Source organism: Pseudopodoces humilis, chromosome 3, assembly GCF_049639895.1.
Source record: "Pseudopodoces humilis isolate 2021_Gansu_Grassland_sample_001 chromosome 3, ASM4963989v1, whole genome shotgun sequence".
In the NCBI taxonomy this organism is placed as follows: Eukaryota; Metazoa; Chordata; class Aves; order Passeriformes; family Paridae; genus Pseudopodoces; species Pseudopodoces humilis.
Genome location: NC_142202.1, coordinates 74,099,909 through 74,119,876, shown reverse-complemented (window position 1 = coordinate 74,119,876; position 19,968 = coordinate 74,099,909). Strand labels below are relative to the sequence as shown.

The following is a 19,968-nucleotide window of genomic DNA, read 5'->3' as shown; positions in this document are numbered from 1 at the left end:
GGCACGGTCTTCATACTTCTGAGACTTAACAGTCTCTGAGTGACTGGCTCGATTTAGCTAGTCTGAAAACAACATCCAAAAAAAGCACCTTCTACCCAAATCAAAATTTCTTCACATTTCTTCATATAACTCTCCCTTTAATCACCAAGGATTGACTGGTTCCTGTTCTCAGTCTCTCCTCTGTTCTGCAGTCATCCATCCCTTTAGTTTTGTTTTTATTATCAATATTTTATACACACCATGTCTGAAGTGATTTCTCTTCATCCCTTCATGTTTGCTATAAAATATGACTGAACAACCTAGGATAATGTGAACACATACATTTCTTTTGTAGACACTGGATTGGGCTGTTCCCTTGAAGTTTATCCTCACTCTAGACAGCAGTTTTTCAGGCCTTTTAGCTGTTCAGTTTTGGTTTTTGCTTTTGTTTTTGGAGGGGGGGATGGGGGCCTTGTTTTGGTTTGTTTTTTTCCAAGGGTGAGGGGATTGATGTTTTTAATAAAAAAAGGAATCTCACTTTCCATCAACTTCTGCCTGCTCTCAAGACCTGCTGATTATTTTTGACCCCTTCAGCTTTTGCGAAGTAAGTCCTAGTGAAGTTTTTCTGAAACATCAAATATATTTATTAGGAGGCAGGATGATACTTGCTCATAGTGATGTTAAATCAATCATGATCACAGGGTCACTTAGCCCACTAACAATTTCCAATGTTGTAATTCATGTGTACATCATAAGCATATCTCATGATCCAAAATGAAAATCCAAGGTACTAGGTACTGTTCATGTCAGAATGCAAGACCTCCCAAAAAAAATTCTCAAAATACTTTTATACATGTGGTTATGCAGGTACTGAACACATCACATATGCTCTAATGGTTTCTGGTGAAACTGCACTGGCTACAGAATCTACACTTAGCTTAATGGTCCTCGCTTTATACTTCCCAGTTCAAAATTACTAAAGACCCTACAACAAGCAGGAATCACAGTCCAGTTCTCTTTCATCTACTCATCCTCCCTAAACAAAATTAGCTACATAGTTTTATACTCCTTTAGTGCAATTAACACAACAGTTTTCTATTATGCTGATTTTACCAAATCTTTTTTCAACTAAACACCTTCAGTACTGATTTTATACTCACTGATATATATTTGAATTTGGTATCCAAGAGAGAGGGCGGAAAAGGGAAGCAACTTCCTGTGTTTGTGAACAACACAGGGTTGGACAGAATATTTTTCTTTAGCGTTTTCCCTTGTAGTATTACCTTACATTGGCATCCATGATAGGGATGTTATCTCTGTTACTTGACAGATAAAATGTTGCCCCATTTGCGAGGCCTTCCTTGGTATAAACCTGCTAGAATTACTATTTAATAAAAACAACCATTTCTGTCTGCTTCAAGCCAACCACATGCTCCCTCCTGCTACTCAGGTCTCCTGTTTCCAGAGCCTGCCACCAGACATGCAAAAAGTCAAAACCCACGTGGATTTTGTTCTTCCTCATTTCACTTCCAAGATCTTGAGGTCCTCGCTTTCTCACTTAGTTCTATCTATATGATTACTTGCACAAACTCCTTACACTCTATCTATATGATTACTTGCACAAATTGCCTTACAATTTCAGTCCTGTGTTTAATAAAATGGTTTGCTGTACTCCATTTTAATATCCTTCTTAAAGACACATTAATATATTTTTAAATTCACAGCAATGCTTTTCCTTTCAAGACTGGCATGTTACAGGACAGCAGCAGCATTTAGCACAGGAAACTGTAACAAAAGTGTTAAGGCTGGTATAAGTGGAGAACAACTGGGTACACAGAGGTGTAGAAGCACAACGAAGAACAAATGGCGACACAAGGGCTGGAACAGAAGCATGAGTGTCACGTCAGGTCTCTGACATCCTTGAACACTTGTGCAGGCACTTTCTCAGGGCACACAGTTTAGGAGATGAAGGACAGGAGCAGCACAGAATGGTGAGACCACATGCCAGACAAATTGATTTGGACACACATCTTGATTCTCTTGGCGCATGCTAGTATTCATGCTTGAGAGTGAGACTTTGTAAGGTAATTTGGTTTTAAAATGAAGTCACTTTCCCTTCCTCTAGCTATTCTATTTTCTACTCTAGCATGTATTACACCACCTTTTTGGTAAGCAAATTCTAAAACATGACATTTAAGTAAGTAGAATATTAAGTACCTGATCTTGTGCTGTTCTCAAGACAGATAAAACTATTTCAAGAAAAACATGCAAAACAAATGTTATAACTTAACTCTCAGTTACAGCCAACCATAGTTTTACTAAAAACCTCTGGAAATTAAAGCAAGAGACAGACCTGACTGTTATACTGAAAATCCCTGTGAAGTCACACATTACTCCTATTTTCTGTGACTGGTGCATATTTCAGTAATTTCTCTGACCCTCCTGCTAGTCTGACTTCTAGCAAAGCCTCACCAAATTAAACACTGTCAAAACACACTTCTACTAAAGGCAATGAAAGCCTTCAAACGTGAACAACAACAAAACTGTTCAAGAAATATTCCTGGATGTGCTTGCCATGCAAATACTGCATCACTAACCTGAAAATAAAACACTATTAATTCATTTTCACAGTGTAAAATGTCAGATGTAAATAAAAATCCTAATTCCTCAAATGTTTAAAGCAAAAGAATTTAAACAAGTTAATGACATTATCAGTGATCCAAGAAAATCTGGATGCAGAACTCATTTTTTAAACTGTCATTGTCCTTGAGCTGTTTAAACCTCAGAGCATTTATTCAGCGTCTCAATATTTAGTACTCCTCCAATCAACTCTCCTCACTCTTCCTAGGTCCTACCCTCCCACACTAATATTTCCCCCTGGCATGAAGAGTTTCACCAGACCTCTAAAGCCAAGAGAAATGCAGTGCTGTTTATGTAATGCTTGCTGTGAAATCTTTGCTTATTCCCCGTCATTTTGCATTTCAGACTCCTGAGACTGCTCGGATACTCCTTTCACTTTTTTGTACACTTTTAGTTCAATCTAATATAAAGTTTAGTTAATTTATATTATATGCTGAAATGAAAAATGTATGATAGTAATTTTTAGCCCGAAGGAGTAGATGTTATCAATAAGTTAAAATACCTTCAGCTTTGCCTCAGGATGTTCATATGCCTGAAGCATTCTGCCTTCTCATGATAATACAGTATTTGCTCCAGTCACATTTCCTAAAACTACTTTTAACTTCTTTTCACTTTAATACATTTTTTAAGAAGATCTGTATTTCCAGTAATTTCTTAGCATTTTCAATCATTCCATGCATATATGAACATTTTAAAATGACAAATTTATACAAGCTACTACTTTTAAGATTGTCATAAAAAACAACAGATAAAAACATTTTTGAAAAATATTTTCTAAAATAAGATTTAATCAAGAGTAGCATTTAAACATACCCTGACTTGTAGAAATCATAACTTAAACTGTACAACTGTAAGAATTGAACCAACTCTACTGGTTTTGAACTCAACACTGCCAACTAACTCCAAATGCTGAAAAAAATGCAAAAATATATGTGTCCTGGTTAAATATATGTGTCCTGGTTTTGGACGAAAGGAAAAACTATTTGAGTTCTTGATTATGTGTCCTGGATGCTGTAATATTCCCCAGATTGTGGTATCTTAATGACAACCATGGCAATAGAACTAAAGAATTTATTGACAGATTTATCTGTCAAGGAACAGCATCTCTTACCAGGAAGCTCCTTTTTCAACAAGAGTTAGATTAATGCCTTTGAAAAGCAAATCTTGTTCTAATGAGTCTCCTTGACTAATAGATACTTCCATAGCAAATGAGCAGCAAATTTTCCTCTCCTGGAGGCCAGCAAATTTGACAAACATGCTGATAAAGACTGTCAAAAGAAAAATCTGTGTTTGGATTCTACTAGAAAAGAGTTTTACAGAACAAAGGATTGCAAAATTATATATGTAATAGAAAAAAAATTGAAACCAGACCTCTCCACCAGTTACAGTGGAGAACTTTTGTTTCAGAAGGGAAAATGATAAGCACAGTTTAGACATGCAAATTATTTAGCCTATAACTTTGCTTCTGAAATTTTCAATTGAACTGCATCTCCCATTCCCAGACTACATCCATCCCTTTCAAGAAACACTTTTTCCTAAAACTAAAATAATTACAGAATTGCAACAATGTCAATAATTTTTTTTCCATTTGTTACAAATAAATATAATCCCTTATAAGAAATATAAACCGAAAATGTTTGTATAAAAATAAATAGACAAATAATGAATATTTATTATTTAAAAACACTGTATACACATAAATGTTACAGTAGTTCAGTACTGAAGAAAAAAAGATTAGTAAAAATAAAGTAACTTTCAAGTAAGTGGAAGTCAGAAATGCCAAAACTCTAAAGTTTAGAAGTCTCTGAATCTGGCAATAATTTCTTCCAAGCCTACAGTGTTTTTTAGCAGTACTGTATGCTTAAAAAAAAAATAATGGAATAAAATAATTTTTTAATGGAAATGAAAAAAAGTTGCCAAAAAAGATTCACGTATGTTAAGTTTTCAAAAGACAGACTTAATAGCTAAGCATCAGAAAGCAGGCAGTTCATGATTACAGAGTTGTATTCTCAATTAAAGCTCGCATATTTATCCTCTGAAAAAAGTATCTTACATGAAATCCAAATTTAGGAGAAATTTTTGTACTCAATTCAACAACTAGCCAAAGTCTATTTTCTTTTTCTACCCATAAGCACAAAAAAAGCATAGGATTCTTGCATTACACTGGAGGTGTGGAAAAACAGAAGCAACATTCGCATCTTGAAAAAGTACTTCTTCAAAATATTTTACTTCCTCAGGTAAGGAACTTGGCATGAAAGGAAAGAAAATGTCTGCATACTTGAGTTAACCTTTTTATTCAGAAAACGAGAGTTCAGACAACTTTTTCAGATATATTAAATATTTCTGTTTCTCATCAGTCAATTTCTGCTTTCACCTGCCATTGCTGATTACCCCTTAGTTCAAGCAACAACTTTTGCTTAAATGAAATGCATCAATAGAAGCTGTTTAACTAATGCAAATGAGCAAAGAAGCAAGAAATGATTTCTTAAAAAAGCAGAGAACATGGCTGTTATACAGAGAAGAATCCCTGCAAATTTGCTATTTTAATGATCTACACCACAGTCATATTTTCAGCTCATTGGAATATGCACATGCAACCCCCCTGTTTTCCAACAGGGCTAATGTTTTAAATCATTTTTATGAAAATATTTGCATTTACATTGGACTCCAGTGATTACTTGGCTCATACCATGTGAGTATGCAATCAGTTTATTACTGCAGCCATTCTAATACAGTCCTACTGATGACTCATCTGTACAAAGAACAACCATAAACATTTTCCTTGCAAGATGGATTTTTGATAGCTCAGTTCTAGAAGCCCAGTGTTTAAGAAGCCCAGAAGAAAGCAAAACACTGCTCCCCCTGGAAGAAGCCTTTCAGTCACAAGCAGCTTGGAACATGCAGACTCTACAGACTGCTATGGACTTCTGCTGCTATATTTAGTATCTTCTACTGTTTTGGCTGTTCCTTTTTTCTACATCATAACAATCACACCCTTTATAGTAGATCCAACACATTTTTTGCCTTTTAATAAAGTTTCAAATACTTAGTGAAACTACCGTGCAGCAGCTCTGCAAGCAGAGATTGTCAAAACATTTCTGTACATTTAACACTGACCTGCTAAATCCAGAAACAGAGATGGCTCCCCTGTTTCCAGTCCAAGATAAATTCAGCCACTGGATGAGAGTGCAGCGAGACTGTAGGTACTCCAGGGATGTGTCATTAATCCTCGCCCAGTAAGGTTGTAAACTGAGATGAATGTACTGTAGAGGATCACAGCAATGTTGATACAGTAGCTTACAAGTTTGTGCTAGTCTACATAGGTCTGGTACTGTAAGGTGACTCAAAATCAACTGGATGAGCTATATAAAAACAGGAAAAAAATGTCACAGATGGTCATATAGCACTTAAAATGTTAAGGGAAAACTGCAAAGGAATAAGAAAATACATTCTAACTTCAAAGAGAGCAAAACCTTTTACTTAAAAGCAACTTCTCAAATAAATCAATTAACTATTAAATAGAACTGCACTGCCTTCTCAATTTGACAACATGCTAAACAAGAAAGGAAAAAGCAGATCAGCATATGAAAGTGACAGGAAGCTTTCAAATCAGAAGTTTCTTTACCCATGCTAATTTAAACAGTGATATATATGTAAACACTATGTTTATATATTTCCTTTCACTAAGTCTGCTCTTTCATTGAACAGAACACAGAACTGGCATCCTCCTTCTTGTCTATATTTAGTTTTTAAGATGGGAAATATTTGCAAAGTACACGGAAAAACCATACAATGTCCCAGTTTCCCCACACCCCGAACCAATTTCAGATTTATTCCTCTTCTCTCTGCTTTAAAAATCAGTGTTTTGTCTTCTATCTTATAACCTCTCCTCTGGACTATGCAAACGGATAAAAAATTCAACATAATCCAGTCTCCTTTTACAGCTTCCTTGCCGTAATACTTTTGAGAGCATTTTTGTTCAACACCAGAGTCAAATCAGAACGGCAAAACCCCTTTTTAACTGTATCAGTTGAATCATCTCAGATTCAGAATAATCACCAGCCTTTCCGACTAGCATCACTGTAACAGTTTTTGTAAGAACTTATGTCACACTCAGAAACTAAGAAATATTCCTCCTCTCATATCACACTTTTCCTTTCCAAGGAAAGATCAACACACACACAGACATAAATACTCACTTTAGGAAATAACAAAAACGCCCAACAAAATAAATAAATCTTCTTTAGCTTAGGAACTGACAGAAAATGCACTTGAAAAATGAAATCTAAAAATTAATGTTTACTTTAGCAGAGCTGTCTCTAGCAAATATAAGTACCTGCACTTAAGTTATATAACTTAAATTGACTGTTTTCAAGCAGGATGGGAAACAGTAACTTGCTGAAATGAATCAGTGTAAATTTAAAAAACCACAACTCACAAATTAACTAAACGGAAGAGAATCCTGTGGTCCTTTCAAAATACCAACATGTTTCATTTTAATGTCTTAGAAGGATTCATAAGACAAGTCCGCCAAAAGTCAGAATAAAATCTGTGACGTAAAATGAAAATGGAGCTTTTTCTGAGATCCAAACAGATTGTACCTCCAATGCATCACTTTATTATGCAGCTACTTTCCACCTCTCCTCCTCCCCCCTTCATTTTTGGAACAACAAAACAATTCAACTTCCTGCAAAACGGAAAATGTTACTTCCTACTCAGCTCCAGATTTAGTATTTACATTTCCAACAAGAGCTACATATCTTAAAAAAATTTAGTTCAACTCCAATGCAAAAATACAGTGTTTGATATACTCCAGTTTCTTTCATCCTTGGTTTCAAGCCTTTCATCTTCTCTTCTCCTTGCTTGTCCTTTCCCCTATAAACAGCACAGGCTTTTGACTCTGCAGGTGTCTGAAACTCACACTGATGCAGAGGACCAGCACAGACATTTCAATTTAACAGGATGGATGGATAGGCAGACAGACAGATAGACAGAGTGTATATAAATATATATATATATATATATATATATATATATATGCACGTATAATAACTGCAATTATATTATAACCAGCTAAGTCTGCACCCAATTGACATTCAGGAACCTGTTAACATTTTGAAACCTAAAATACCCAAAATAACTAAGAGCTAACAAAGACATAATCCCAAGTTAATATCTTGATTTTTGCAAACTTTCAGCTAACCCTCACTATGTAATTCAGCTAAATATCTATTTTATTAATTCCTTTTCCCTCAGATTTTTCTCCCATGGTTACTTACTAAGTTTTCTAGAGCTGAAAGCTCAGCAGAGGCTGCACAATTAGCAGAACTTATATCTACAATTAGTGTGACATAATGTCTGATAAAAGCAAATACAAATTTCATTCAATGAGAAGAAAGTTATTTTGTAACTTCTGAGCAATATAGGGAATGGTGAATGAAACTATAAATGATTAAACAATGTCCATTTACACTAATTGATGACTTCAATGAATGTTTTGTAACACACAGGATGTCTTTCCACACCCGAGATGAAATCTCCCATGTCTCAATCAAAAAAACCTGTCTTTATTTTTTACTGAAATTATGGTACTTCACAATATATAGAATGAAAGCATACAATGAAATGTCACTCCTATGATATTATGTTATCAAGTGCTTTTTTTCCTGGCTTTTGATTAAACAAAGATAACAGGTTCAAAACGTACAGGCTAATAACCATTAATCACCATTAGCCTGGAGTCTGGTGTCTGTCAGGAACCCTACCATAAAGTACAATTTGATATCATAATGAGTATGTGACATGATGTGCTGTACTGTGCAACGCTGTGTTCGTGGTGATTCCAAGAATGGTACAGAGCTATCTGCTTTGAAAGCTAATTTCATAATGCAGTTTTTCACAAACAACAGTTTTTACTGTGATTTTATGAAAAATTATGATAATCATTATTATTTCACACTTTCTTATAAATCAAGGAGCAAAAACAAAGTTTATTGGAAAAAACAACAGAAAGAGGAAAACAAAATATCATTTATATAACACTGATTGCCTTTTAGGCTATGATGGGCTAAAAGTACCAAAGTACTTCCTCTCCCATTTCCAAGCAAACATGGTACATGCCAGCTTCAAAAGCATGGTGAGATCAATGCCCACTACAAAGAACACCTCCAAAACCAGAAGGTTTCCAAATCACAGTTCTCCACAATCCAACAAACAGAAGTACACAAAACCACTGTGTGCTGAGCACAAAAATGATCCTGATTCCCAGCCAATCCATATTTTTATTATGGTAGTCCCTGATTCCACCATCTCACATACAGACATATTTTTTGAACTACCAAATAAAAAATATAACATCTTAAAAGAAAGAAGATGGAAAAAAAAGCTTCTCACCTGCTGTAAAGTTTGCTTATAAGCCCAGATAGAATTTCCACTCCTCAGTACAGGGGAAAAAACTTTACCAATGATAATAATACTTCAATACGTATTATTGAAGTATATTATATATATATAAGTATTATTATATTATATTATAAGTATATTGAACCACAAGTTTCTCTAGCTTTTTAGGCTTTTTTGCTGAGAAACAGCAAGCAACAACCATCTGCCCCTAATAAAATATTTTCTGTGGCTAGAGCACAATAATGCACAATATGGTTTCGTCAGAAAAGAATGTCTGGATGCTGGTCAATCCTACAATATCTGTACTTTCTACAAATTTCCTTCCTCAGCTCTTCCATATGAAGCTTTGGTTCATATGGAAATGGTTTTCCAAGAAAAAAAAATACACTGGCCTATGCAAACCACTTATTCAGAAACAGACAAATGAACAACTTGCAATTTTTTTGACTCTTGCAGCTAGAGCTGCTACAGCTCTGAATCCATTTAATTAGAATTGATATTAAAACATGCTCAGGTAAAGGACAAAGAGGCAAAGAGAGAAGGCAAGAAGAAGATGGTATTCTACTGCTTTTGACATTTCTCAGCATAGTTTAAGAAAACACACATCCCTGGTTCCACAACAGTACAACTTGCACCAGCAAATGGAGACACATTTAATAGTGCATACCATAATAGGAGACACGAACAGCCCATAAAGCTTGTAGGCAGCCTTTGGAAAAATCAGCTTCAAGGAATGACAAAGATGTCATTTATATCTTCCTATACCAAAATTTTTACAAAAAAAAATCTGTTTTGGACAGGAGCACATAGAGACTTCTGACTCTCCTCTCTGGAGAAAAATAAGCTGGGTTTTTAGTAGTCAGCACATCTTGGTAAGTCTCAAACTGCATAACATATGCTGTGGCAGGTATTCCTCAGCTTTCCCAAAAGCTTTGAATTTGTTCAGGCCTTCAGGCCTCAAGTATTCCTGAAAAACCATCCAAGACTAAGGCCTTACTCTTTCCACCATATAAGCAGCACAGGCTAGTCAATGAACTGGGAAGGAAGACAAGGACACAAAGTCTCTCCTCTAAAATCCTTCCTCAATTTTAAGGTAGCTCCGGAGAAGAGAACATATATAGCACAAGTACTTCACAGCTAATTAAGTGCTGGTTAACACCATCCAAGATTAGAGAAAGAAAATTCTCTCACTTAGGTCATCAAAAAATTTACAGTTTCTTCTACAAAAGTCTGTGCCCCGGAATGCTGAGCATTTTTCTCTTTTTTAGGAGCAATCTTAAAATGTCTTTAGAGTTCACACTGCAGCAAACCATTTCTAATACCATTCTGTGGAACAACATGATGGGATGGGATGGGACGGGATGGGACGGGACAGGATAGTCTATGGAAGTTTCAGAAATACAACAAAGGCTGGAAGAACTGCTGCCTACTTAGCAAAACCCACTCAGCTTGTATATATTGTGAATTACAGCGGGTAGTATGAAAAAGCTTTAAATAGCTCAAATAAGGAACAGGTATGTTCATAAAAACTTAGGACAGTGTGTCAGTTACACACTGACAATCAATATACACCTACAATTTTTCATGTAATACATCAATCAAAACCAGGAGTCAGCAATTGCCTTACTTCATCCACAGTCTGAACACTTCCCATAAAAATCTGACATTTGTCAGTCTTAAATACAGCATGCAGAGTAGTGCTTCCATAGCCAATGTGATAAAAAAACTGTCACACTACCAAGTACAACATTTTGTTCCAATGCCCAACCCTTCCAGCTGGACTAGAAAGCAGGAAACTGGGATTTATGCTGTCACAAAACCAGTACAGAAATAGCCTTTCATAGTATTCTGACGAATATTCCACCCATATTTTCAGTTTCTTTAAACCAAAGCAAAAGAAAAAAAATGGTTTGGGTATTGACAGACCACATAAATTTATTCATGAAACCACACATGTTAGAAAATGGATAAAAAAGGAAGCTGGTAGACAAACAGGAGAGTAGAAAAACACAATAGAGTACATGGAGACAGAAGTTCATAGGAGTAACAAGACTACACAAATACTTCCTAAATTAAAATTTTAATATGTGTAATCGACCATTTATGGTTTGAGTCAATGATCTTGGAGGTCTTTTCCAACCTTCATGACTGTATAATCATGTGGAACAAAAAAGAGATTAATCAATCCCTCTGGTATTCTAGGATACTACAAATCAATTTATTCAGCCTTTTCAAACAAGAAAACCCCCTACATTTAAATGAAGTTTTATCTACAATTAATTTCCTTGAATTATTAAAACCAACATGTTCTCAAACTTTCAAACAATTATGTCAAGCACTTTCTTTACTTCAGTACTGCTATGCAAGCATCAACAGTTAAATATATGAAACACCGTATATGAAACTCTGGGGGAAAAACAAACAACCGAACACCACTAGAGCTAAGTCATAATAAAGTTAGTATCAGTATTTATTATTCTACTGCATCAACCATAAAAAAAAAAAAAACAAACCAAATTCAAGAGGTTTGGTTTCAAGAGAAGACAGTAAGAGTTGTTACATTCTCTTCCTTTCTCTTTCCTCTTTGAAAGCTCAGCAAACTTCTGCAGGCTAGGGTGCATGGTCATCCTATCATGGCCTTCAAACCGGGGTATAGAGTCAAAAGATGTGGTAAGACCGCAATACCATTTGATTAGATCAGGTATTTCTGCTAACACCTTCCAATCCGGGGCAGCACACCTCACCACACTCCCTCCCCTTTCAAAAGCAAGTCTGGTTCAAGCCACAACCACTCTGAGCATTTGCTGAGTTACCACAGTGAATGAACACTTGCTGCCTCTGCCAGACTGCAGCACAATGAAGAGCAGGAATAATCTTGTCTCTGCCCAAATCCAAAGGTCTGACCAGCAAATAAAGGCTCCCTTCCACGATGTGCCAACGGTTTATTTCAGGACAGGTGTAATTATTTCATCTCTAAATTCTTACTCCAGTCAGGGTACCAGCCTTTTTAAGCAGCTGCACCCCACTGAGAGCTGCCTGGCTTGTACATGGTATTCAGCAACCATACTCCACAATTTCATTATACTGGAAATTAAAGGAAAGAAAATATTCATCTACAGACCCTGAGCACACTTGCAACCATTATGCTGCCAGGGGATCTGAAAGAACATTTTATTCACAATTGTTTTCTGTGCTAGTGACAGAAAAAAAGCAGCAAACATAAAAAGAAAACAGTGTGAAGAAGTCCAGCTATATTTTACCTGCACCACAATTCAAAACTTAGATGGGAAAAGCTCATTTAATAATAATATAAAAAATAATTAATAAAATCAAGAACAAAGCACCATAAGTTTTATAAGAGAGAAAACAAGAAAACAAACTTTTAGCCTGTTGCAAACTCTTTCCACTTCTAGATGTTTACTGAATCTTTTCCTATCTCTTCTGTGTATTTTCTTTGTCAAGCATGAAAACTCAAAACCTACTGGAAAACTGCTAAAAGCTTCTAAGTTCAAGAGCTGGAAATTCAAGGCTAGAATAACTGATGTAAAAACTGTGTGAATGTGCAGATTCTTGAGAAGTAAGAGTGCAGAAACTATGCAAATACCTAACATCCACCCATGGGAGCAGACAGAGAATTCAGGTGTACCTATACAGTGAATGCAGGAGATTCACAAGGAATGCAAGGAACCAAGTGAGAAAAAACAACAATCCTGACCAATACCCTTTAAAGCACCTGTGCACCATTAATGATCAAAGCAATGATTGAGCATAAAAATGCTTTTCTTACCTCATAAGGCAGCTTATCAAAATATCCATTAGTTGGCCATTCCCTGAGGGTAACAATGCTGAACTGTTTATTAAGGGTGTCCATTCCACAGGCAAATTTTTCTTCATCCTCATCTTCATCTATATCATTCATATCAATCATTGGAGTCTTAAGTGAAAGCACAGGCCTCTCTTTCACACCATGCAGTACTACTGCATCCAATTCAGTGTAATAGTCCAGAAGAGAGCTGTTCACTTCCAGTCGGATTAAGTTTGTGGGAAAGTTTATCTGTTTTATACAGGGTGTAAACTGTCGTGCCTGAGGACCATTCACCTTCATAGGTGCCTCAGACCAAAGTATTTCCCACCTGTGACAAAAAAAAAAACAAAACAAAAAACCACATACAGTATAGGAATTAAAATCAAAGTTACTAAAGCAATTCCTGAGCACAGTAAGAGGGCAACATCTTCTGTTAGAAGTATTTAACAAGCAAGAAAAATGGCTGAAAAGATGATTTGTGAAACTTATGTTTTCCCTAGATTTGATAAATATCCTATGGATGAATTTAAAAGGACATATTAATTCATGATGTTAGCATATTTTCTCTGCATCACTGAATAACAAATTTAACTGCAGACTCATAGTCACTTGTTAGTGTTATCAGTGCCCAAATCTTTCTAACATCTCACAGGTAAGGTAATCGAAACAAATGGATTGCTGATGTCTTCACAATGATGGCATGTTAGTGTAAGTACACAAGGACCAATCTTGCCATGTAACCCAAAGAGAGTCATCTGACCTCTTATTTCCTACAAAACAAGAAAAAAACCCCACCACCCAAGCTCTTTAATATCAAGCCTGTCCAAACTACAGTATTACAAATTACCAGAAAAAACATTAAATTTTACTTTGTTTATCTGCCTAGGCAAGCAAAATGTTCCTTTTAGAACTAATTCACTGACAAATTAGCAAAGAAAGTAGAAACTTCGAGTAATTTTTGAAAGGGTCCTTTGAAAAAGACATCAGAATTTCCAAACTGCTGAACAGAAAAGCCTTTCTCTTCTTTGGTCCAGTGACGGACAGAAGCTCAGGGCATGCACAGAACCACCATACATACATCCTTACTTTCACACACAGACCCAAAATCTCCTCCAGTAAGTGACAGGGAAACCCACTGCCAACTGAGTAATCTGGGGGAACCAAGCCTTACATTCCTTAGATCTTCAGCACTCCCAAACTTGCCTAAAACATGCTCTTTTGTATCTGCACGAGTCCTCACTCAGTGAATGCAGATCCTTCCGTCACTTATGTCCATGTTTCTCCTCCCTCAAGTCTAGTTAATTCCTAAAGAAGAAAGCCTCCAGCAGTTATTACTGCTACTCTCTTTGACAATATGCTGACCTCGACACTAATCCAGACACATCCACATGTATGCCATCTATTTCTGATCGCCCTATCCCAGCTTCAAGGATTTCTCCCAGACTCCTTGTCCTGTCACATGAATTTCTCTATCTGCTCCCCAGTACCTCAAGCATCTTGGCTTTTCTTACCAGACACTTTGAATTTACAAGTATTGCTCAACACTGGTACTGACTGCAGAACACTTGTGGGGATAAAAGGGGAAATATAAATTAGAAAATAAAATTAATTATGCTTTGCTTTCAGAACCAAATGCTTAAACTCCTTCCACCATAACAGAAAGCAAAACAAATGTAGGGATTTTCATTAAAATGCTGCACACAGTCTAAGTAAGGTCTAGAAGTTTGATATTTGCTAGTAGGAAAATTAAGAAAATTAATCCCTAGTGGCTGAAACTTCCATTTTCGCAATGGATATTTTCAGGTATGCACAGATAAATTTTCCTATCCTACATCATGCTGCTCTCCAAGTACCTTATGTATGGGAGACTTGCAGAACTCTTATGTCCAAAGGAAAAAAAACCAAAAATATCATGAACTAAAGACAAACGTACAAGAGGAGGGAGCACATGGCACATCAAAGTACTAACTTAGGAGAGTGGACAGCTCTACCCTAAAATTAACAGTTTTCGTAAGAGTGACATAGTATTAGGAAAAGATTTAATTAATTTTCAAAATGAATGTCAAGTCATGGCAAAGTAACAGCTGTAGTCCCACTGTCATATCCACTCACATAGGTCGATTCTCTAAGCAAATACTTAGTGCTGGCAAGGCACATGACCTTCCTTGAACACATCCAGATCACCATCTGACATTTTGCTTAGACACTTCCATGTACCCACTGAAAGTATCCTTAGGGAAACTCAAGGCTATTTTTTCACTCATCTAACACACACTGGACCATCAACTTTTCGCAGAATGTGTCTGTTATTGACTTCTCCTTTTGGACCCTGGAGAGAGGATTATCTAGCAGCTGCAGAGCTCTGGAAAAAAATAATGCATCTGGAGATCTGAGTTCATCAAATTGCAGTGCAATAACCAGCTCCAGCAAGCAGTAGCCAGTTCCAGTCTCTGTAATAAACTAGAGAAAATGGAAGACACGCAGCATGACTTCACAATCTTGTGAAGCTCCACATTGCATACAAAATGCTGATGAACAACAAACCCAGTGACAATTTTCCACTGTCCTTGTCATACTGTTTACTTTTCATCAATAGCCCACCAATCTAACTTCAAAAGAGTAAGCTCTTGGTTTATCTGGAAAACCTCAAGCCTATCAGGTTGATTTGATGATGTTCTCTGCCTTGGTGGCACTACACACAAGAGCAGGCAATAGCATTTCTCTGAGTCAGGGCTTGTAAATCCTTCCCATGAGTAGGCATGGTAAATTCTTTGCATGCTCTTAAGCCATTACTATTCTCTATCCATCCCACTACAAGTGGAAGTGATCTCTATCTCTAGGATCTCCGCTGTGATACATAAACAGGCTGCATGTAAACAGAATGGGAGTGAAGAATTCACATCAGGATCAAAAGTCTAACTTTCCAACAGGCTTCAGCAAGAATTTCTGGAACATTCTTTTGTTACGGTAGTCCACTTAAAAATCTTTCATAAGAAAGGCATTTTTACAGTCAATCCTGGCTTGAGGATATGTATCAAAATCACTCTCCCTAAGAAGGTTGCCTGCATCTGTTTCAAGCTTACAGTGCTCAATAAACTATTTAACCCAAAACAAAGAGAAACTGAATCCCAATAAATACCTTCAAAGAAGTCAAAGGATTTCTGCCTGCCCCGTGCCCTGAGTTAATTAGGTAGCTCTCAAAATATCAAGCAGAATCAAATTAATTCAGGTAGTACACTGTTTGTCTTCCAGTCTTGCAGCTATATAGTAACAGCTGATCAAAGATGTCACAATGAGAGAGAATGCTTTGATAAGACAGTTTCATCAGCAATTAGAAAGCCTCAGTCTTTCCAGCAAGGAGTGCCAGGCAAAGCCTGAATAAGAGTCAGCAACATCTGTATTATTTTCTCTAGTGATTGAAGAAAAGGAGGACATTAAGTGAGTTTCTCCAATCAGCCATTCAGTCATGGACTCAGTTTTCCCATTAAATTTCTCTCTGTCTCATGAAGACAGGAACTCAATTTTCTCTGATACTAAAGACTCCATACACCTATGTGGTAAAAAATTAAAAAAAAATAAAAAAACCTCTCATTCCTCTTCATCATGAAGGAAAATACAGTCTGGTGATTTCTAGGCTGAGAATCATACTTGTAAGGTCTGTGTCAAATGATAGCACATTTAAAGCCTGCCCAATTTTTTGTTGACCTAATGCTTTTGGAAAGGTTTTTAATCGTTAAGATGATGCCTGAGCAGACCTGGTTACTTCTGAAGAGAGAGCCTTTGGAAAAGAAAAGGGGTTTCTAGGAAAAGTAATCAGATTTCTCTCCAGCAATACAAGATTAAACTTTGCTTGCAATTGCTGAGGTTTCTTGCATTGTCAAATTGAGATAGGTGTAGAAAGTAAAAAAAGCACTACAAGCAATCCAATAAATGCCTTGCCTCAAGAAACTAATAGCTGAGTTAAAAGCCAATAGAAGGGAGAGCTCCATAGAGACCAACAAGGAGAACATAAGGAATCTCAGAAAATATAACCACACCTTTGATGAAAATGCAACTTCTGCATCAATTATAATCACATGCTGCTCTTAGCCAAGCAACTGCACGGCAAAAATCTGTAGATTACCTACAAGAAAACGTCTCCTGCCTGCAAACATACCAGGGATGCTTCAGCACACTAGTTCAAACCAACCTGGAAAGCGCAGCCCTGATCTCAGCTGTGTGCTCAAAAACACAAATAGCAGGGAAGACTGGGAAGATCATGAGCACAGTTTAAGAATCATTCAGATTACGCTGATAAGCAAAGCTCACAGTAGTCTAATTATTAAGAGAAAATACAAAGCAAATTTTCTACCAATAATTCAATTCTGAAATACCAGAGACAGCAGACAGGACTCCAAGAATGCTCAGGACATTTAAAACAGCAAAAGGTACTTCAAGTGTCTGCTCTGCCTACATGAGCTTTTTACAAGTTTCTCAAAAATGACTGTATTCCACATACCCACGATTCATTTTTCTATGACAGGCATCTGAACAAGAAAATGCTGCTTGCCTGAAGATGTCAAAACAAGTTTTAAGTAAGGATGCAAATGTCTGGAACTTGTGTGTTACACATAGGTGAGATACAGGCCCGAAGGTTCCTTATCACACTCTAATGTGTTGATGGTATCAGCAGTGTTTTGGGTGTTTTCATCTGAGATTCTCAGGGAGTAAAAGGTAGAGCGAAAGAACCAACTGAATGCCACTCTCTACAAGTACGAATTCATGATACTTTATATTCAGTACACTGCCTTTCTGGTTTCACTGCCTTTTTTTAAAGGCAGGGGAGTGGGGGGTGGCTCCATCAAACATTTTTAATCCCAGTCCAGGCAGCTTAAATACAATAAATTTCCCATTGGAAGGAGAGGGAGCCTTTTATTTTGTCCATCTTCATTAGCCTGCTCCTCTGGTTTCTAGCAGCTTCTGCCTCTATAGGCTTTAAGACTTTCAGAAGCAGAAAGAAACTTTGCATACAGCAAACACAGTTAAGACTGGAAATACTGAGCTATGCTCAATTTTCTAGCAAAATTCTAAATGACACAAAATTAAACAAATTAAATAGAAATAAACAACAGGATTGTGTATACAAGGCAGAATGGAAGTAGTCCCAGACAAATGATCATGGCATCTCATCCGTGAGAAAAAACCTAATATGTGTCACACCTTATCTGTAGAAAACAAGAAAAATTAATCACAAGATAACCTCTAATTATTGAAGAAGCAATCACTGCATAGCAGGAAGGACATATGCTATGAAATATCACCCCAAGTACAGCCACTGATTTCAGAGTAGTTAGGAATCTCTGATTCTGAGCTTTTATAAAAGAACGTGAATATACAGTATTATTATAACATATAATACAAGAACAACAGTCAAATTAAATTTTAAAAGACCCCAACAGGAGAATAGGGACCAATATTTTGTTTCATATTCCAAACTTAAAAACTGAAGTTATTTTAATAAAAAAACGTTAACTTCTGAAAAGATTATTTTTTTACTTAATAGCTCCCATTTTAAAAAATACTAACAACAACTAACTATTAAGAATATCAAAATCTATCAAAAGGGCTAACACTGAAGAAGCCATTAGGAAATCATCAAGAGTAAGCCTTCTGGGTAAAAAAGGAGGGGAAAAAAAACAGGAAAAAAACCTTTTTTTTTCATCACAGAAGCTAGCTAAATCTTACCCATCAATCCAATACACCATGAAAAACAAAGAAAACTCTCCTGGTTGGGTTCTGCTCATGCTGCATTTGCCCCCACCACACATGTGTAGAGCTCTCCCTCTTTGACTGGCTGAAGCTTGGTGACAACTCAGCACTATCACCAAACCCTACAAACACAGAATGTGCACTACAGCACAAAGTCCCAGGGCCACACTAGTACAAAAATCATAACACAATCAAAAATAGGGATTGATTTCTTCACCACATAAAAATTGTGACGTTATGTTACAACATTTCCCTAATCTCAAACTATTAATTTTTTCTTGGGTTTCCTGCATTACAGTAATTCACATAACAAATCTGTACATGGAATGTTAATATATTTTAAGGAATTACCTACACTTCTCACCAGTATGAGAGGCACAAATGAAAAGCACAAAAAGTTTCCATGTGTTAGAACAGCAGTTTCTCTAGCACTTATGATTTTTAAAAAACTGTTTTATCTGGAGAAAAGTGATGCAATGCCTTCTGTCTTTAAAACAAAAGATATGAAAGGATGAAGAATCCTCCAGTTGCTGGATGCCAGTTAAACCATAATGAAAAAACCTTCAAACTGTTGTGTTTAAGCATGAGGATTACTTAGAAATAATTACATACCCTCTGAGAAGTAAATGTCAATTCCTATTCCATGAAGATCTGCCCCCACCTCTAGAGATACTGAATAAAGCTCACCTGAGACAGCATCATACAAAGCTGTGACAGCAGTACTCAGTGCACCAGCAACAAAGGAATATGACCAAAGACCATTTTCTGAACACCTGCATGAGCTGGTCTTTCATGCAACTGAAGCATAAAGTGAGTAATACATCGACCAAGTATGTGGGTGTTAGCCATTGTTGAACAAAAACATGTAAAATTCTCTTGAACAAGAACTGTGATACACTAGCTCCTCACAAAGATTCTTGTAGCGTAGAAGTTTTTGTATACAGCAAAGTTTTGAATGACCTGATGTTTTAAATGCTAACCAAAAAGAAAAAATATTTCCTAGTTGGAGCAGTATAATCCACTAAACATAACATTTAAGCAAGTCTGCACAGATTTTTTCCTCCCAGCAGTTTTGACTTCACCAATAGTTTAGCCTTCTTTGTATACCAAAAGTAGGAACTGGCAAAAAAAAGAGCCTTCCTAATGACCTGCCCTCTCTACACTGGTGTTCAGAAACAGATACAGCGTCAGCTCATAAAACAAAGCAGCACTGAAAGGTTTCATTGGTAAAAACCAAGCATCAAAACAGTCAGAAAAGGAAAACAAAGTTCTAAGTGCATTTTGAGTAAGTAGGTCATGGCCTTTTTTAACAGAAGAAAATAGTATGGCAGCGCTTCAAGACCAAAACATTAGTTAAACAAGGAATCACCTGAGATTACAGCAGCACTCCATCT

At 36.5% G+C, this 19,968-nt stretch overlaps 1 protein-coding gene across 3 annotated transcripts in view; it reads right to left on the bottom strand.

The window, feature by feature from the left end:
* FBXL4 (F-box and leucine rich repeat protein 4) overlaps positions 1 to 19,968 on the bottom strand; it is a 59,594-nt gene that overhangs the window by 29,713 nt on the left and 9,913 nt on the right. For all 3 annotated transcript variants that reach the window (XM_005518224.3, XM_088052768.1, XM_014263522.2), the window contains exons 4-5: positions 12,809 to 13,154; positions 5,737 to 5,981 (exon numbers count right to left, since the gene is read on the bottom strand). In XM_005518224.3, coding sequence (XP_005518281.2) covers positions 5,737 to 5,981; positions 12,809 to 13,154 — 591 coding nt within the window. The remainder of the gene's footprint in view (positions 1 to 5,736; positions 5,982 to 12,808; positions 13,155 to 19,968) is intronic.